The sequence below is a fragment of the Triticum aestivum genome, chromosome 5A (genome assembly GCF_018294505.1).
Source record: "Triticum aestivum cultivar Chinese Spring chromosome 5A, IWGSC CS RefSeq v2.1, whole genome shotgun sequence".
Lineage (NCBI taxonomy): Eukaryota > Viridiplantae > Streptophyta > Magnoliopsida > Poales > Poaceae > Triticum > Triticum aestivum.
Genome location: NC_057806.1, coordinates 673,413,839 through 673,434,944, shown reverse-complemented (window position 1 = coordinate 673,434,944; position 21,106 = coordinate 673,413,839). Strand labels below are relative to the sequence as shown.

At 46.6% G+C, this 21,106-nt stretch overlaps 2 protein-coding genes across 3 annotated transcripts; both read right to left on the bottom strand.

Annotated features, from left to right (window-relative positions):
• Positions 1-11,845: 11,845 nt before the first annotated feature.
• On the bottom strand, positions 11,846-14,408 carry LOC123105879 (uncharacterized). Of its 2 annotated transcripts, none has more exons than XM_044528047.1 (7): positions 14,275-14,408; positions 13,380-14,157; positions 13,137-13,280; positions 12,916-13,059; positions 12,561-12,807; positions 12,163-12,255; positions 11,846-12,079 (listed from the first exon to the last, which is right to left on the bottom strand). In XM_044528047.1, the coding sequence occupies exons 1-4, from the start codon at positions 14,358-14,360 to the stop codon at positions 13,042-13,044; spliced, it is 1,026 nt and encodes a 341-aa protein (XP_044383982.1). In that variant the 5' UTR covers positions 14,361-14,408; the 3' UTR covers positions 11,846-12,079; positions 12,163-12,255; positions 12,561-12,807; positions 12,916-13,041. The 2 variants fall into 2 exon arrangements, with proteins under 2 accessions (XP_044383982.1, XP_044383981.1); XM_044528046.1 differs by having other exon boundaries at positions 11,848-12,066.
• Positions 14,409-14,542: 134 nt separating this feature from the next.
• On the bottom strand, positions 14,543-15,484 carry LOC123105880 (uncharacterized). The gene is made up of 4 exons (XM_044528048.1): positions 15,350-15,484; positions 15,189-15,265; positions 15,045-15,113; positions 14,543-14,956 (listed from the first exon to the last, which is right to left on the bottom strand). The coding sequence occupies exons 1-4, from the start codon at positions 15,473-15,475 to the stop codon at positions 14,869-14,871; spliced, it is 360 nt and encodes a 119-aa protein (XP_044383983.1). The 5' UTR covers positions 15,476-15,484; the 3' UTR covers positions 14,543-14,868.
• Between the last annotated feature and the right edge of the window lie 5,622 nt (positions 15,485-21,106).

Here is a 21,106-nt window from a genome sequence, read left to right as displayed (position 1 = left end):
CTAGTTTTCATGTGCTGCAGTTACAAGATAGACATGGGGATACATGTTTGGACACCAACGTTAGATATTATCCAAACTGGGCTACCAAAAAATTTCCTAGACAAATAAAACATTCCACACCAGTGCCACAACCAACACAAACAGGGCCACATTCTTCCAGTAGCCACACCTTGCAGTCGCAGGCAGACGAGCTACTGGAGCTAGACGATTCTCTGCCTGGACAACCTGCCTCTCTTGCACAGCCATCGCTCCCCTGTGTAGTTCAGAATTCATCCTCTCCAGCAGGCGAACCTTGTCTCGCAAATCAATCAGTAGTTGCTTCAGGAAGGGATCTTCAATGGGATCGTCGTGCCACTCGTAGAAGTTGCAACCTCCCATCTGAGCCCAAACCATAGCACATCATATCAACTAGAAAGCTCGCGGCAAAACACAGCAGAAACAGGTTGGTTGTAAGATTGACTTACCCTTGACATGGCACGTGTTTTGTACCTTCTTCCAGGGTTCTCGTCACTCCAGGAGATTCACATGGCTGCTTTTGGCTTGTGCTTGCATTCACAAGGCGTCGGTGGTTCGTAGTCCATAGGCCCCACCCTGTACCTCACCGGGGACCTTTTTTGCCCATGGAAGCCAGGCCTGGAGGAAGAAGCCGGTCTAGAGCTTGAAGAAATGGAATAAGACATTGCCGTTGGATGTGTGTGTTAGAGGATGGTGGCGCTGGGTGCCTGGCATGGTCATTATATAGCCAACGGCTCCCTCCCAACGGTCTGATTCTTTCAAATTTTGTGGCTGGTGCGGCTCGCGGCACCCATTTGGCTGGCGCGTACATGTGGAGCCGCAGAGATACACGTCTCCTAGCCAACTAGGTACGCTCACTAGTTTGTTAGGTACCAATCCAGTCGCACAGTTCACCCAACTATGCTGCCATTTGACAAATCAACCCCGTAGTTTGTATGTTAAGAGGACCAAATCTAGGTCAACACAAACAACACACCATCTTGCAAATTGTGAAGCTGTCACGCAGAGCAGCACACACCATAGATGATTACAACTAAATAGGTTCAACCAACCACCCATCTGCCACGTCCAGCACGTGACATTGACAGGCAGAACCAGCAACAAGCCAGTTACAAAATGATACACGGTTAAGTTCTATATTTAAGAACAAACGACGCTCGTCCATCAGTGCCAGCGGAAGTCCAAAAGCTTGACACCATGGCATGGCAACTGGATCCTACTCCTCCTCCTCCACCTGCTCCATGAATCCTGGGCGAGGAGTAGTGTTCCGTGGCAGGCAATTGTCTCATACAGCATCCTCTGGTGCCGCCCGGGGAGACCAACCTTTTGTTTGTTCATGCAAAAAAGAAGGCATCATCATAATGCTGTTGATAACTCATGTAGTTGCGGTAACTAGTTACACGGAAAGGGAGCAAACTTACCACTGGGACAGCTTGCTCCAGTTCGTGACCATTGTAGTTGTCAGCATAATAAGCAAGGTAGCCAGGAGATTCACCGCTGAAACATTTAGTTTGCCAAACACGCATTTAGCACATGATGTAACCAGGGCGTGATCAGCTAGAACGAATGGCATTTCAATACGTACCTGCCGCATGCCACATGCATGTCCTGGTTGTACACCACGGTCCATGCAGAAATGTCCATGTGCCAACCGTCCACCAGTATCGTCCCAAGGATTTGCATTACTCTTAGAAGCATGTGCACTGTCCCCCCATGCTTCCCCTCGTACACGTGCGCAGACAGCTGTGTGTACAAGGGATCAAAGACCGTGAGCCTGGTGCGCTCCATGTCGAAGACGTACAAGCACCACTCGTGATTGAGCCAGACGGGGAACATGATCTGCAAAGAAAAGGTTTCTGATGTGAGTTCGAAGCATTTCTGTGCAATAAACAAAGTCTGCAATTCCGAGGTTTGTTTAACGCACCAAACGACAAGTGGCAAGCCTGAACCCAAGGTTTGGCGCAGCAAGCAAGCCAATCAACATAGCATTCCCCACCTAAGTATCAATGTTTTCCATGTGGAGCTTCATAAAAAAACGAGAAAGGCGCAAAGATGTCACTGAGATGACTCGAGTCAGGTTATGCTTACACTAAGCTGATGCATTATTGAATATGCACTCACCACAGCATCTGGTGGGGCCAGAGCCCTCCAGTTTGGCAGGTGGACCCTCTCCATCATTCTCCTCTCCCTCTCATTCCACCCACGCACCCAAGCATCAAGTCTAGTGTACATCATCTCTCCATGCAAACTGAACTGGTACTTAATCTTGTGACCATCTATCCTCAGCACAGTAGGGGAGTGGTGCTCAAACCAAGTCCTAAAAAACACATACAGCAACAATGGCATTTTAACTACATCCACAACAGCTTGCTCTCAAAATCGTGCAAACAATACGTCCATGGTAATTAACCTGCTTAGTTCATTTGGGTTGGTGAGCAGCAAGATGGACTCATAGAAGTCAGCGCACACGTAATCCGGATAAAAAACATGGTGAAGCTCCAACTCAGATGGTGAATATCCATATTCCGGCGGAGGTGGCGGTAGCGACGGAGGCATTGCTGGAACCATAGCTGCGAGTACATGGCAACAGTTAAGCGGTGCTGCCACGTGGCAAAAAAAAATGCATATGTTCAGTTCTTGACTAACCTAGAGGACCAGGGGTACTCTGTTGGCCACCATCTGGGAGCGCAATCCTCTTGTTTCCTATGGGAGTAAGCGTCGCAATGCCAGCTGCATTAGCAACGCCCAGCCCTGCACCTTCAAGCACACTAGCTGCAAAATGGATCACGAACGAGGTGATTAGTTCCTGTTTTTCGACGCAAAGACAATGCATTGAGTACCATACCCACGTCGTACGCACCTTCGTACATAACTTGGTCACATTCTTGGTGTACGACTGGCACAACTTGGTCTGTCGTCGATCCGCACCCAGTGCCTCCTGCATTGTCATCTGCCTAGTACACATGCGCCCACCCACTGCACACAGTCTCATAGTTCTGACTAGTGAGAAGCTAGACCATTGCTAAAAACGCCGATAACATCTATCAATCGTGTCAACTCACCGTTTAGTGCTGGTCCTTTTCCTTTACGGTCTTCGATCATTGGCTTATCTTCAACTTCATCAACACCCATTGGTTCCGAAACAACAATTTCTGCAAAAATATAAGGCATAATTTGTTGGGGAACGTTGCAGAAAACAAAAAAATTTCCTACGGTTTCACCAAGATCCATCTAGGAGTTCATCTAGCAACGAGTGATCGGATTGCATCTACATACCTTTGTAGATCACGCGCGGAAGTGTTCAAAGAACGGGGATGAGGAAGTCGTACTCGACGTGATCCAAATCACCGGAGATCCTAGCGCCGAACGAATGGCACCTCCGCGTTCAACACACGTACGGTCAGCGTGACGTCTCCTTCTTCTTGATCCAGCAAGGGGGAAGGAGAGGTTGAGGAAGATGGCTCCAGCAGCAGCACGACGGCGTGGTGGTGATGGAGCTGCAGTACTCCGGCAGGGCTTCGCCAAGCTCTATGAAGGAGGAGGAGGTGTTGGAGAGGGAGAGGGAGGCACCAAAGGCCAAGGTGAGAGGTCCTCCATCCCCCCCACTATATATAGGGGGCCTAGGGGGGGCACCGGCCCTAGGAGATGCAATCTCCTAGGGGGCGGCGGCCAAGTGGTGGGGGGCTTGCCCCCCAAGCAAGGCCCCCCCCCCCCTTAGGGTTTCCCCCACCTAGGCGCATGGGCCCTAGGGAAGTGGCGCCCCAGCCCACTTTGGGCTGGATCCCTTCCCACTTCAGCCCATGGGGCCCTCCGGGATAGGTGGCCCCACCCGGTGGACCCCCGGGACCCTTCCGGTGGTCCCGGTACAATACTGGTGACCCCGAAACTTGTCCCGATGGCCGAAATAGCACTTCCTATATATAATTCTTTACCTCCGGACCATTCCGGAACTCCTCGTGACGTCCGGGATCTCATCCGGGACTCCTAACAACATTCGGGTTACTGCATATACATATCCCTACAACCCTAGCGTCACCGAACCTTAAGTGTGTAGACCCTACGGGTTCGGGAGACATGTAGACATGACCGAGATTGCTCTCCGGTCAATAACCAACAGCGGGATCTGGATACCCATGTTGGCTCCCACATGCTCCTCGATGATCTCATCGGATGAACCACGATCTCGAGGATTCAAGCAACCCCGTATACAATTCCCTTTGTCAATCGGTATGTTACTTGCCCGAGATTCGATCGTCGGTATCCCAATACTTCGTTCAATCTCGTTACCGGCAAGTCACTTTACTCATACCGTAATGCATGATCCCGTGATCAGACACTTGGTCACTTTGAGCTCATTATGATGATGCATTACCGAGTGGGCCCAGAGATACCTCTCCGTCATACGAAGTGACAAATCCCAGTCTTGATCCGTGTCAACCCAACAGACACTTTCAGAGATACCCGTAGTATACCTTTATAGTCACCCAGTTACGTTGTGACGTTTGGTACACCCAAAGCACTCCTACGGTATCCGGGAGTTACACGATCTCATGGTCTAAGGAAAAGATACTTGACATTGAAAAAACTCTAGCAAACGAACTATACGATCTTATGCTATGTTTAGGATTGGGTCTTGTCCATCACATCATTCTCCTAATGATGTGATCTCGTTATCAATGACATCCAATGTCCATAGTCAGGAAAACATGACTATCTGTTGATCAACGAGCTAGTCAACTAGAGGCTTACTAGGGACATGTTGGTGTCTATTATTCACACATGTATTACGATTTCCGGATAACACAATTATAGCATGAATAAAGACAATTATCATGAACAAGGAAATATAATAATAATGCTTTTATTATTGCCTCTAGGGCATATTTCCAACAGTCTCCCACTTGCACTAGAGTCAATAATCTAGTTACATTGTGATGAATCGAACACCCATGGAATTCTGGTGTTGATCATGTTTTGCTCTAGCGAGAGGTTTAGTCAACGGATCTGCTACATTAAGGTCCGTATGTACTTTACAAATATCTATGTCTCCATCTTGAACATTTTCACGAATGGAGTTGAAGCGACGCTTGATGTGCCTGGTCTTCTTGTGAAACCTGGGCTCCTTGGCAAGTGCAATAACTCCAGTGTTGTCACAGAAGAGTTTGATTGGCCCCGACGCATTGGGTATGACTCCTAGGTCGGTGATGAACTCCTTCACCCATATTGCTTCATGCGCTGCCTCCGAGGCTGCCATGTACTCCGCTTCACATGTAGATCCCGCCACGACGCTTTGCTTGCAACTGCACCAGCTTACTGCCCCACCATTCAAAATATACACGTATCCGGTTTGTGACTTAGAGTCATCTAGATCTGTGTCGAAGCTAGCATCGACGTAACCCTTTACGACGAGCTCTTCGTCACCTTCATAAACGAGAAACATTTCCTTAGTCCTTTTCAGGTACTTCAGGATATTCTTGACCGCTGTCCAATGTTCCTTGCCGGGATTACTTTGGTACCTTCCTACCAAACTTACGGCAAGGTTTACATCAGGTCTGGTACACAGCATGGCATACATAATAGAACCTATGGCTGAGGCATAGGGGATGACACTCATCTCTTCTATATCTTCTGCTGTGGTCGGACATTGAGCTGAGCTCAATTTCACACCTTGTAACACAGGTAAGAACCCCTTCTTAGACTGATCCATATTGAACTTCTTCAATATCTTATCAAGGTATGTGCTTTGTGAAAGACCTATGAGGCGTCTCGATCTATCTCTATAGATCTTGATGCCTAATATATAAGCAGCTTCTCCAAGGTCCTTCATTGAAAAACTCTTATTCAAGTAGGCCTTAATGCTGTCCAAGAGTTCTATATCATTTCCCATCAAAAGTATGTCATCTACATATAGTATGAGAAATGCTACAGAGCTCCCACTCACTTTCTTGTAAACGCAGGCTTCTCCATAAGTCTGCATAAACCCAAACGCTTTGATCATCTCATCAAAGCGAATGTTCCAACTCCGAGATGCTTGCACCAGCCCATAAATCGAGCGTTGGAGCTTGCACACCTTGTCAGCATTCTTAGGATCGACAAAACCTTCCGGCTGCATCATATACAATTCTTCCTTAAGGAAACCATTAAGGAATGCCGTTTTGACGTCCATTTGCCATATCTCATAATCATAGAATGCGGCAATTGCTAACATGATTCGGACGGACTTTAGCTTCGCTACCGGTGAGAAAGTCTCATCGTAGTCAACCCCTTGAACTTGTCGATAACCCTTAGCGACAAGACGAGCTTTATAGATGGTCACATTACCATCCGCGTCTGTCTTCTTAAAGATCCATTTATTTTCTATGGCTCGCCGCTCAACAGGCAAGTCAGTCAAAGTCCATACTTCGTTTTCATACATGGATCCTATCTCGGATTTCATGGCTTCTAGCCATTTGTCGGAATCCGGGCCCGCCATCGCTTCTTCGTAGTTCGAAGGTTCGCCGTTGTCTAACAACATGATTTCTAAGACAGGGTTGCCGTACCACTCTGGTGCGGAACGTGTCCTTGTGGACCTACCAAGTTCAGTAGCAACTTGATCTGAAGTTTCGTGATCATCATCATTAATTTCCTCTCTAGTCGGTGCAGGCACCTCAGGAACATTTCCTTGAGTTGCGCCATTTTCCGGTTCAAGAGGTAATACTACATCAAGTTCTACTTTCCTCCCACTTACTTCTTTCAAGAGAAACTCTTTCTCTAGAAAGGATCCATTCTTGGCAACAAAGATCTTGCCTTCGGATCTGAGGTAGAAGGTATACCCAATAGTTTCTTTAGGGTATCCTATGAAGAGCATTTTTCCGACTTGGGTTCGAGCTTTTCAGGTTGAAGTTTCTTGACATAAGCATCGCATCCCCAAACTTTTAGAAACGACAGCTTAGGTTTCTTCCCAAACCATAATTCATACGGTGTCATCTCAACGGATTTCGACGGGGCCCTATTTAAAGTGAATGCGGCAGTCTCTAAAGCATAGCCCCAAAAAGATAGCGGTAAATCGGTAAGAGACATCATAGATCGCACAATATCTAATAGAGTGCGATTACGACGTTCGGACACACCATTACGCTGAGGTGTTCCAGGCGGCGTGAGTTGTGAAACTATTCCACATTTTCTTAAGTGTGTGCCAAATTCGTGACTCAAGTATTCTCCTCCATGATCTGATCACAAAAACTTGATTTTTCTGTCACGTTGATTCTCAACCTCACTCTGAAATTCCTTGAACTTTTCAAAGGTTTCAGACTTGTGTTTCATTAAGTAGACATACCCATATCTACTCAAGTCATCAGTGAGGGTGAGAACATAACGATAGCCATCGCGAGCCTCAACGCTCATTGGACCGCACACATCAGTATGTATGATTTCCAATAAGTTGGTTGCTCGCTCCATTGTTCCTGAGAACGGAGTCTTGGTCATTTTACCCATGAGGCATGGTTCGCACGTGTCAAATGATTCATAATCAAGAGACTCTAAAAGTCCATCTGCATGGAGCTTCTTCATGCGTTTGACACCTATGTGACCAAGGCGGCAGTGCCACAAGTATGTGAGACTATCATTATCAACCTTACATCTTTTGGTATTTACACTATGAACATGTGTAGCATTACGCTCGAGATTCATTAAGAATAAACCATTCACCATCGGAGCATGACCATAAAACATATCTCTCATATAAATAGAACAACCATTATTCTCGGATTTAAATGAGTAGCCATCTCGAATTAAACGAGATCCCAATACAATGTTCATGCTCAAAGCTGGCACTAAATAACAATTATTGAGGTTTAAAACTAATCCCGTAGATAAATGCAGAGGTAGCGTGCCGACGGCGATCACATCGACCCTGGAACCATTCCCGACGCGCATCGTCACCTCGTCCTTCGCCAGTCTCCGCTTATTCCGCAGCTCCTGCTTTGAGTTACAAATGTGAGCAACTGCACCGGTATCAAATACACAGGAGCTACTACGAGTACTGGTAAGGTACACATCAATTACATGTATATCACATATACCTTTTGTTTTGCCGGCCTTCTTGTCCGCTAAGTATTTGGGGCAGTTCCGCTTCCAGTGACCACTTCCTTTGCAATAAAAGCACTCAGTCTCGGGCTTGGGTCCATTCTTTGGCTTCTTCCCGGTAGCTTGCTTACCGGGCGCGGCAACTCCCTTGCCGTCCTTCTTGAAGTTCTTCTTACCCTTACCTTTCTTGAACTTAGTGGTTTTATTCACCATCAACACTTGATGTTCCTTTTTGACTTCTACCTCTGCTGATTTCAGCATTGCAAATAATTCAGGAATAGTCTTTTCCATCCCCTGCATATTGAAGTTCATCACAAAGCTCTTGTAGCTTGGTGGAAGCGACTGAAGGATTCTGTCAATGACTGCGTCATCCGGGAGATTAACTCCCAGCTGAGTCAAGCGGTTATGTAACCTAGACATTGTGAGTATGTGCTCACTGACAGAACTATTTTCCTCCATCTTACAGCTAAAAAACTTGTCGGAGACTTCATATCTCTCGACCCGGGCATGAGCTTAGAAAACCATTTTCAGCTCTTTGAACATCTCATATGCTCCGTGTCTCTCAAAACGTTTTTTGGAGCCCCGTTTCTAAGCTGTAAAGCATGCCGCACTGAACGAGGGAGTAATCATCAGCACGTGTCTGCCAAGCGTTCATAACGTCTTGGTTCTGTGGGACGGGTGCTTCACCTAGCAGTGCTTGTAGGACATAATCTTTCTTGGCAGCTATGAGGATGATCCTCAGGTTCCGGACCCAGTCCGTATAGTTGCTGCCATCGTCTTTCATCTTGGTTTTCTCTAGAACGCGTTGAAGTTGAGGACAACGTTGGCCATTTGATCTACAAGACATATTGTAAAGATTTTAGACTAAGTTCATGATAATTAAGTTCATCTAATCAAATTATTCAATGAACTCCCACTCAGATAGACATCCCTCCAGTCATCTAAGTATAACATGATCCGAGTTAACTAGGCCGTGTCCGATCATCACGTGAGACGAACTAGTCAACGTCGGTGAACATCTTCATGTTGATCGTATCTTCTATACGACTCATGCTCGACCTTTCGGTCTTTTGTGTTCCGAGGCCATGTCTGTACATGCTAGGCTCGTCAAGTCAACCTAAGTGTTTTGCATGTGTAAATCTGTCTTACACCCGTTGTATGTGAACGTCGGAATCTAACACACCCGATCATCACGTGGTGCTTCGAAACAACGAACTGTCGCAATGGTGCACAGTTAGGGGGAACACTTTCTTGAAATTATTATGAGGGATCATCTTATTTACTACCGTCGTTCTAAGTAAACAAGATGTATAAAACATGATAAACATCACATGCAATCAAATAATAATAGTGACATGATATGGCCAATATCACATAGCTCCTTTGATCTCCATCTTGGGGCTCCATGATCATCTTGTCACTGGCATGACACCATGATCTCCATCATCGTGTCTCCATGAAGTTGTTCGCCAACTATTACTTCTACTACTATGGCTAACACGTTTAGCAATAAAGTAAAGTAATTTACATGGCGTTTCTCAATGACACGCAGGTCATACAAAAAATAAAGACAACTCCTATGGCTCCTGCCGGTTGTCATACTCATCGACATGCAAGTCGTGATTCCTATTACAAGAACATGATCTCATACATCACATATATATATCATTCATCATTCATCACAACTTTGGCCATATCACATCACAGAACACTTGCTGCAAAAACAAGTTAGACGTCCTCTAATTGTTGTTGCAAGTTTTACGTGGCTGCAATAGGGTTCTAGCAAGAACGTTTTCTTACCTACGTGAAAGCCACAACGTGATTTGTCAACTTCTATTTACCCTTCATAAGGACCCTTTTCATCGAATCTGCTCCAACTAAAGTGGGAGAGACAGACACCCGCCAACCACCTTATGCAACTAGTGCATGTTAGTCGGTGGAACCGGTCTCACGTAAGCGTACGTGTAAGGTTGGTCCGGCCGCTTCATCCCACAATACTGCTGAAGCAAGATAAGACTAGTAGCGGCAAGAAAGTTGACAACATCTACGCCCACAACAAATTGTGTTCTACTCGTGCAAAGAGAACTACGCATAGACCTAGCTCATGATGCCACTGTTGGGGAACGTTGCAGAAAACAAAAAAATTTCCTACGGTTTCACCAAGATCCATCTAGGAGTTCATCTAGCAACGAGTGATCGGATTGCATCTACATACCTTTGTAGATCACGCGCGGAAGCGTTCAAAGAACGGGGATGAGGAAGTCGTACTCGACGTGATCCAAATCACCGGAGATCCTAGCGCCGAACGGACGGCACCTCCGCGTTCAACACACGTACGGTCAGCGTGACGTCTCCTTCTTCTTGATCCAGCAAGGGGGAAGGAGAGGTTGATGAAGATGGCTCCAGCAGCAGCACGACGGCGTGGTGGTGATGAAGCTGCAGTACTCCGGCAGGGCTTCGCCAAGCTCTATGGAGGAGGAGGAGGTGTTGGAGAGGGAGAGGGAGGCACCAAAGGCCAAGGTGAGAGGTCCTCCATCCCCCCCACTATATATAGGGGGGCCTAGGGGGGGGCGCCGGCCCTAGGAGATGCAATCTCCTAGGGGGGCGGCGGCCAAGGGGTGGGGGGCTCGCCCCCTCAAGCAAGGGGGCGCCCCCCCCCTTTTGGGTTTCCCCCACCTAGGCGCATGGGCCCTAGGGAAGTGGCGCCCCAGCCCACTTTGGGCTGGATCCCTTCCCACTTCAGCCCATGGGGCCCTCCGGGATAGGTGGCCCCACCCGGTGGACCCCCGGGACCCTTCCAGTGGTCCCGATACAATACCGGTGACCCCGAAACTTGTCCCGATGGCCGAAATAGCACTTCCTATATATAATTCTTTACCTCCGGACCATTCCGGAACTCCTAGTGACGTCCGGGATCTCATCCGGGACTCTGAACAACATTCGGGTTACTGCATATACATATCCCTACAACCCTAGCGTCACCGAACCTTAAGTGTGTAGACCCTACGGGTTCGGGAGACATGTAGACATGACCGAGATTGCTCTCTGGTCAATAACCAACAGCGGGATCTGGATACCCATGTTGGCTCCCACATGCTCCTCGATGATCTCATCGGATAAACCACGATGTCGAGGATTCAAGCAACCCCATATACAATTCCCTTTGTCAATCGGTACGTTACTTGCCCGAGATTCGATTGTCGGTATCTCAATACCTCGTTCAATCTCGTTACCGGCAAGTCACTTTACTCATACCGTAATGCATGATCCCGTGATCAGACACTTGGTCACTTTGAGCTTATTATGATGATGCATTACCGAGTGGGCCCCGAGATACCTCTCTGTCATACGGAGTGACAAATCTCAGTCTTGATCCGTGTCAACCCAACAGACACTTTCGGAGATACCCGTAGTATACCTTTATAGTCACCCAGTTACGCTGTGACGTTTAATACACCCAAAGCGCTCCTACGGTATCCGGGAGTTACACGATCTCATGGTCTAAGGAAAAGATACTTGACATTGGAAAAACTCTAGCAAACGAACTATACGATCTTATGCTATGTTTAGGATTGGGTCTTGTCCATCACATCATTCTCCTAATGATGTGATCTCGTTATCAATGACATCCAATGTCCATAGTCAGGAAAACATGACTATCTGTTGATCAACGAGCTAGTCAACTAGAGGCTTACTAGGGACATGTTGGTGTCTATTATTCACACATGTATTACGATTTCCGGATAACACAATTATAACATGAATAAAGACAATTATCATGAACAAGAAAATATAATAATAATGTTTTTATTATTGCCTCTAGGGCATATTTTCAACATAATTAGTACAGGTATGAAGATCCAACGGACGACGCGGCTAATTAAGAATGGTTTCTAATCAATTGTATACCTTTTCCATGCTCCATCGGAGGCACATGCACGTTATGGTTCTTGCTTCCAGAGGCTAGTGAAATACCTGTTTCCCCAGCTGGCATCAAAAACTAAACATTTCAGTTTGTCTTGAAACATGCCATCGATTGAAAAATGCAATAAGTTTTTGCTTTTCTATCATGGACATGCGCACCTGGGGGGCTACGTGTTTCCTCGTTACGGACCACAGCAACCATCAGAGATTGAGCAGCTTCACGTGAAGTAGTAGCTAGGTCTTGCACGATATCTATTTGAAAGTCACATTTTAACGTCATTCGCTTGGATTAGATGGAAAAGTCATTTATTTCTAGGAATAAAACAACAGCGTGACAAAGCTCATGCATCTGCATGCATCGCATGGCCCACTCTCATGCAAAAACATCACAACCACACATGGACCCCACTACTGCATGCATGCAAGACCAAACATTTTCATGGCCGCACATGCTGACTTCCAATCCATTTAGCAGAGTGCATGCATGGCCAACTTGAAAACAAAGCTAAAAATAATCGAAACTACAGCATGTTGCAAGAGGACAGACGAAAGATTACCTATTTTGCTTCTTGGCACATGAGAAGACGGTGTGACGTTGGGGAACGCCACCGCCATTGGAGCCTGCCTCTTCACCCTGTCCATGAAATCCTCTAGTGTGTCTTCTAGTTCTCTCTGTCGTTTGGCTTCCGTCTTGCACCGTATTTCCGCCAGCACCTTCTCCTTGGCATCGTCCACCATCTTCAAGAACTCCTCCTCCCTTTTCTTGAACTGATGTGCCACTGCCTCCTTAAGTGCAGCCAGAATCTAATAGATGAGCCATGGACAAAAAAGCCAGATTAGTTTTTTCTGCTTCCGACAACCGAACCAAATAAGACAAATCCCAGCGGTAGCAAACAAGATACAAAATTGCACCTGCGCAGGTATCTCTGTCCCATGGGCCACAGCAAATCCAGGCTGGGCGGCGCACACACCAGGGCTTGGGGTGGTCCAAGAATACGCAGGCGGTGCACTCCCGGACGGCACATTAATTGCCGGCGATCAGGGGACATCAGATACCTGCAAGGGAACAATCGAAAAGAATGTTAGCAACCATGTAGAATTTAATGAGCTGGCATTTAAGACGATTTGTTTACCTCGAAGCCTGCATCCACTCCGTTCTTGGTTGCGTGCTTGCGTATCTGAAGCTTCATCAACAGATCGGAGTACGACGCCATCCGAGGAAGTGGTAGCTGCTCACGCCCTTCCATGCCATGCTCATGGTAGTCACAGAAGATGATCTTCAATTTGTAGAATCAATTAAACAAAATGAAATCAGTGACCATTTTGCATAACTCGCATGCATGTGCTAGTAAACAAACGGATTTTGCTTGTCTAACCTGAGGAACAAGGAGGCACCCCTGAAGAGAAAGCTGAGATGGGTCATGCAACAAATCATCCCTCAGTTTTGCTGCAGCCTCTCTCAACCCCTCCACCACGTAGTCACACAAATCATATTCCGATATTTTGTTCGGCTCAGCAAGAACAGGCAACAGCTCATTCGAAATCTTCGGATGGGCTCCTCTAGGAAGAAGAAATGTGGATGCTGCGAGGATTGTGCACGCGGCCATCATTTTCTCTCTCTCTCTCTCCGCCCCCACGATTGCTACTTTGCTAGTGTTTTGCACTATCTTTTTAACTCTCACAATTGGAATCTTGCATGTTTTGGGCATGCCAGTCTCTAAGATGGCATGAAACTTCCCTAGTAACTCTTCCCGGTCTGGCAAGCAAGCACCAGCCCGGATATCGATCTTTTTCCCGCTAGGGTTCAATCCTATGCATTTTGCTACCTCCCTAGAGTCAATCACAACAAAGTTTCCGTCCCCCATGTCCATCTTCATAGTTTTAGGATCTATCCTAGCGAGCAGGGACATGGAAAATATGCGATTATTATTGCCTAAAGCCTTGAGCTTGCAAAACTGCTCCATCCCTACCCCCGCGAAAACAGACATGATGTTGGGGTTCCACTCCCCGGCAATCGTTTGGATCATACCGGCATTGTAGGGGGTGTTCAGGACGGGCATCTTCTTGGCAGCAGCCATTGAAGAGCAAGAAGCAAGATCCGGTTGAGCTGCAGCCGAGTAGTTCCTAGATCTCCGCCCCATCTCAACCAGCAAGCTGCCAGCAAAAACAAAGAAAAAACAGCAACACACAAATGTGTTAGGACTTGACAGAAATCCGCGGCAAGAGTGAAAAAGAGAGAGATGAGCCAGTGATGAGAGCAATAGTAGTCACCTTTGTTCTTGCTCCCTCCCCCCTTGCTGCGCCAAGCCCCGGTGCTGTGCTAGCGTTGTTGATGTATCCCTCTGTACCAGCAACATCTTATTTTATATTCAAGTGCCGGCCGAACAGCTCCATGTGCTCACCACTGTGTACCAACCAAGTGGCTGCCCAACCATCCACGTATTCACCGTATCTAGGCCACATTTTATCATCTCCCCATCTCTCCCCCACTCAGTTAATGAGCCAGGGCCACTAACAATTATTAACCATAAAAAAACGCGCTCATAAACACAAAATCATGAGCAATTCCTGCTCAAGCATAGCCGTCGATGCGAACAGATTTTGAAAATTGATTAACTTGCTAAACACATAGCTTTGCACAATGGAAAAACAAGGTTTTGCCCATGCATACTTAGGATACTTAGCACACCTACTAAATAAAACATGCACGTACATTTGCATGCGCGCTAATAGCACAGCACTGGCCTCTACAAATCTAAATTTTTGCTCGCTTGCATGGAGGGCTCTCGGCGTCATCTTCTTCGCAGGCAACGCCTACAGTACCAGTCCCCGACATGTGGTCCCCCTCCTCCACCTCGCATGCCTCTACTTGCACTGCATGCGCCATGCAAGGATTAAACTCCGCCGTCTCCTCTTCACAAGAGAAAACAGGAAGCTCCACCCCAACATCACCCTGGTGTCAAGAAATGTGCAAACGCACATCATTAGACCACAAACAAAAATTCCTCTCGTTATGACTAGCAACAAATCCAAATTCTCACATTATCAACCACCATCTCGCCCACCTCACCATCTGCACCAACGACAGGTCCTTGCCCCAGCACACTTGCCTGCCAGTGCACAAACACATATCATTTAGCCAAGCCAAACGAGAGATTTGCATGGAAACTAGGAAAAAAACTTACATCGTCATCGACGCTTGCAACCCCAGAAGAGTGATCAGGAAAAACAGATCGTCAAGCCCGACGACGTCACTAAGAACCTGGATCACATTAAAACTGCTAGTATCAGAAAATATCTGATTAGAGCGATCTATATCAATCCCTTTGCCATATGATAGTCGTACCTGCACACCGCCTACTATCAATGTGGAGCCAGACGATTCGGTGAGATTAGAGCTTGGCGGCATGGTGCTGCTGGGCGCCATCTCTCCACTGTTCGAATGGGTTTCCAGGGTCCGCGCCACCTGCATAAATAGAGGACGAAAATTTTCATTTTCCCTCCCAACCGAAGAGATTCAAATTTCAAACTAGCAAGGGCGCATCACATGCATGGGTTGCAAATTTGAATTTTGTGGTCACGGTGAGCACAGGGATCACCTCGACGGTATGGCATGGCCATTTTCTCTCACAAAGCTAGGGCCTATGCACCGCTGCATTAACTCGAGCACAGATGGGTGGAGCGGTGCATCTGTGCACCTCTCTTGTCAACCATCTGCCATCGCGTGGGGGAGCGAAAAAGTAGCATCATGATGGACGAGGAAAAGGTTTCGGGAACAGTGTTCCCATCAGTTGTCACTTGACAACACCACGGGAGACCGTGAGGCGTGGTGAGCAGCCACACTTGCCAAGGAACGCTCCCGCCACCTCCTCGCAACCCATCTGTTCGTCCCACCCCCTGCCTAAATGTACAATGGGAAATCCTTAATGCTTACTTCCTACGTGCCATCAGTATATCACGCACTAATTTGTTTCACAAACAATCATTAAAAAAACACTCACGCTTGCGTTGGATGATGATTTGCATCTTCAAAAACACTCAATCAAACAATGGCACTCGCATGCTGGCTGATTCGCCATGGATCTCTGCACCATCCTACGCGCTGTGCCTCTGCTGGTTTAATTGTTGTACCCTGCCTCACGAACATCTGTGCTCGACAGGCGAGGCGTGCTCTCCCATCCATCCCGCTGACGCAGCAATGGAGGCCCCTACGAAAGCTACAGCAATGCCCTGTCAGGATAATCATCCATCAAACCACGCCCCTGCCAGTTTAAAAAAATGCACCCTGTGCCCATGCATGGTACACAAAAAACTTGACAAAAAATCTCTGGCGCATGTACGAGCGATATGGCAACCATGCGGCCGATCAATCAGTTACCAAAATCAGCCAACACAACGTCCCCCTTAACGAAATAATGATGCGTTTGTGAGCAAGCCCATAGCCGAGCAAACAATCTTGTAACATGGAGTTAGAATAGAATTTTTTGTAACTTCAAAGTACAATAGTCATGCAGAAAAAGAAACCTAGGATGAAATAGGTAGCTGCAAGCCAAAACTATTGGCAACAGGAAGATGCAATAAGTGTCGATCTCCAAATGGTTACGGGGAACATCATGGCAAGCTAAGAAACACAAGGACAACAAATCACCCACACGATCAGTACCCTTACCCAGAAAATCCTCTTAAATGAACTATAAAAAATTAGGCTCGAACGGCGCACTTTTCTTAGTGCCACAGGCATTCCGCCGATGTCCAACCACTCCACAGTTGCTACACTTCGGCAATTTCCTTGGAGCCTTTGGCAAATCTCCTCTCTGGGGGCAGGTTGTGCATTTGTGACCTTGCAATCTGCAAATTGTACAGAATCTGGACCTCTTAAGATGATTCTCATAAGGAGCTTTGTCTCGACTTGTCGTTGGTCTCCCACTCTGATGTTTTTTCTGATGCACCCCCACACCTGAACAATTTGAATCAGCATCTGCATTATCCGCATCTTCACCACCACCATTTTCCTGGATCCCCCCCTTTGTAGCACTAGCAACCAAAAGTTGCTGCTTCTCTCGCTCTGCCAGCCCTAAACCATCCTTTTCTACACTCAAAGGCAGCAGAGTAGCATGGACGTCCTTCATCATACTCATGAAAACTTCATAACATTGGACATTGCTGTCACCAAGCACCACACACTCAAGAGCTTTCATGTACATAGTGTGATGCCTGAATGTACCACTAGCAGGAGGCCCTCTGTCTTTCTGATACCTGACCAAGTGTTCCAGGAGAATGTCACGAGCCTGTCTTGTCCAGCGCTTCATTATGTGCTTCTCAGGTATTTTTGCCAAACGGAAGTGAACCATCACCTGCATAATATTAGACCGGACATCAATCAACTACTCTCATATGGACAAACGGAGCGTCAACGTGATTTTTTTTAGTCACCACAAAGGATACAAACCTGCAAAGTATGGCAGCACACTAGGCCAGAATGTTCAAACATGCCGCACTCGCAGCTGAAAAAACTTTCATCCTCATTGACTTCAATTTTGAACTCGACTTTACTCCATTTCTCTCCGTTCGCTGCTTCAACATGTGTCGACTTATAAATCCTCCTAGGAACAATCTCATCCAGTACATGTGCACCACATTTGTACAACTCTTCACCAAACTTCTCAAACATGGCCCTCGTGTAAACTTTGCTAGCATGCCTCTCCAACGGAAGGTTAAATCTAAGAGATACACCACTCTGCAGCGGGAATAGACACACACACATCACAAATGTTAGGATGACAACCATTTTCGAGTATGAAGTCTTACAGAGAAACTAGGACATTTTAAATACTCGTTTCCAATGAACACAAATGTAGGGGGAATGATGGAGATTTTTACCAGTGATGTTCTTTTCTCCTGGAAGCTTTCTTCAGATTGCCGGTCAAATTGAAGCTTCTCAAACTGCTTGAGGAACAGATGCATATTGGACATCCTAGAGGCACGTACCCCTTCAGCAGGTGATTTGCACTCTCACTCCTTTGTGTGCTAGTCATTTTAGCACAGAAGACACCCATGAAATATGGTTTAGCCCATTTATGCCGAACTTCATATATCTGCGTCAGAAACGGATGTTTCTTGAGTGAGTACTTGTCCAACATCTGCTGCCACCCTTGTTCAAATTCTTCTTCCGTGGTCATGTGATGAACAAGCTTGTGAAACTCCATTTTGAATTCACTGTTCTTGCTCCAAAGCACACCCATTGACTCTTTCGCTTTTTTCAGGACATGCCACTTGCACCAATGATGTATTGTGTTTGGCATTTCTGCCTCGATTGCAATTTCCATAGAGCGTGCTTGATCTGTAAGTATAGTTTGTGGATGCTTCCCACCAACCATACGTATGAACTCCCGGAACACCCACTTGAAAGATTCTTCTTTCTCATCTCTCATCATGACCCCTCCAAAGACTATACTCTGAAAGTGATTATTGACACCAACGAAAAGACCAAATGGCATGTCATATAGGTTGGTCCTGTATGTTGTGTCAAATGTAATTGCATCACCGAAATACCGATACCGATCACACCCCCTACTCGTAACCCAGATGAGCGTTTTTATCCTGCTGTCTTCATCTACTTGCACGGTGTAATTGAAGTCAGGATCATTTGCTTTCATATCAGCCAGAATTTCCATTGTTCTCATAGCGTCAGAGTCTGACTGGTCCTTGTTCAGCTTCCTACACAGTGTCTTCAATGAACGCTTTGTAAATGGCACATTCTCAACTGAGCCAAAAAAACTCCCCACAATGCTGAAAACCTTCCCAAGACCAACATTATTATCGCGGAGTTGTTTCACCAGATCCTTTGTGTATCTATCGATGTGCCTGTGTGACTTCCAATGCATTTTTTCTCCACATGTCACAAACAGCGGGTGGTTATGGCCAGATTTGAACTCCGATATGTACCAACCGTTGTCCTTTGAACGGAGCAATCTAATCATGGCTTCACACCCGCACCTTGATGATCGACTGTTTTCCCTCATTGGTTTGCCCTGCAAACACGATACCAAGTACAGAACAAATGTTAGCTAGAGATTACCCAAGGTTATCTAGCGCAGTACTGCACCCAAATAAAAGATCATATTATAGAAGAAAAAATAAATAATGCCATATTGATTATCGACATATGAGTGCACATACCGCACAAGCACATAGTATTTCTTGAATACATCTCTTCCGATTAACATTCAGTCTGCTTTTCGCAAGCCTCACCCCGAAACCATATTCCCATGAATAGAGGTTGTAGAACTCATAGGCTTCATCCAACGAGTCAAAAGATGTGCCAATTGTTGGATTGACGACTGGCCCAGATTTTGTCTATGCATAAGCGCGAACTGACAATTCAAGTGCTGTTTTCCTATCAGGGTTCATCTCCCTCTCCTCAGGTGCCTTCCCAATCCTAACCCTGCAGACAGTGTTTTTGTGGAAAAACACATGGATGAAAATGCTCAATTACCCTCAAAACAAAAATATATCAACATAAAGAACGTCAGGCACAAATCGCTACATCCATCCATCTAACAAACCTACAAGCTTAGCTCAAACAAATCATATAAATCCAAACTACATAATACAGATCCCAGTATTTTAAGAATCTAATTCACCTCCAAAATCATAAAAACACCACATACATATGCCATGGATACATTTTTATCCCACACGAACAGCGAAACAAAAACCCAAAACAGACCACACAGCTCACGCAGCGACCCAACTCCTATAAACTAAAACTCTTTTAGCTATAATGCTATCATCACTGCGTGAAACAAACTAATCCAGCTCACTAACAATGACACAACTAAATTAGTATTTGTCTAATGCATGTACGACCATAACCAGTTCCTTCGGTGTGAAAATTAAAACGCTAGAGATAACAGTTCCAACTTGACAAATGAAACCAACGCATTATAATGCCACAATAAATCGGTAATTGACTAACGCATCTACAACCCAATGAACTTGTGTAGCTGTCGAAGTCAATCCCCCAAACAAAACAGATCTAACTTAAGCTTGCACAATTTTTCCACCACATGTCCCTAATTAGACACCAAATACATGTTAATTTCTCATATCAATATCTCACAAGAAAAAACAACTGTCATCTATACTGCACAACAGTCAAAGGAAGGCGTACTAACCGCCGGATCGAACAATATAGTCATAGTCTGGCAAAACAAACCAAGGTTCGTGCTAAACAATCGCCAAATAGTCGAGGAAAAAATTCTTATGCACATGGTGCCCCCCTGACTAACCTTCGCGTCCACCCGCTGGTCGCCTCGGAGCAAATGTCATATGTGGCTCCCTTTTCCACGGCCTGTGGCTCGCCGGCGGCGACCGCCTCCACATTTACAGCGCTCATGGAATCCTGAGACTCCAGCGGCAGTACCGGAGAGCTCCACACCGCATCTCCGTCAATGGCCCTGCAAGAAATCAAATCTAGCTACATGAGTCCAGATCTTACTATGGCAAGCGGCGCTCCGCCATCGGTGGGAAGATGCTCGCGGGTGAAAAAATGGTGGAGGAGACTACGCGTACCCGTTTAACTCTAAGCCATTGGTAGACATGGCGACAGAACAGCTTCGAGGCGCCGCCGGAACAGCTTTGAGGAGGCGCCGTCGCTGACCCAGGCAGGTGCGTAGAGGAAGGGGATGGAATAGGAAATCTGTCGCGTGGCTCTGCTCTGATCCACTAGATTTCCTGTGGCGGCGAGGGAGGGTCATCAATTACGATGAGCTGTGCTGTTTCGAACCAGCCCATGGGCCACATTTCCCTGGTGCACGTCATGTGAGCATTGGCAGAACCAGGAAACAGAATCCAGAAATGGGCCGAACAGAATACGCCTATGCGAGCGCTAGGCGTATGCCGGACCGTATTTCATCCTATAGGCCTGGCACAAACCTGGCCTGAACTGACGCATTGCACATCCCAAGGCCCAAATGAACGCGCAAGATAACGGCCTGCCTGGTGCTCGGCCGCCATAAGCCCGCACTCGGTTTCCCTTCCCCATTGAACATATAAACCGCCCTAGACTACCCGCCAAACTGGGGCATCTGCATCGTGAAAT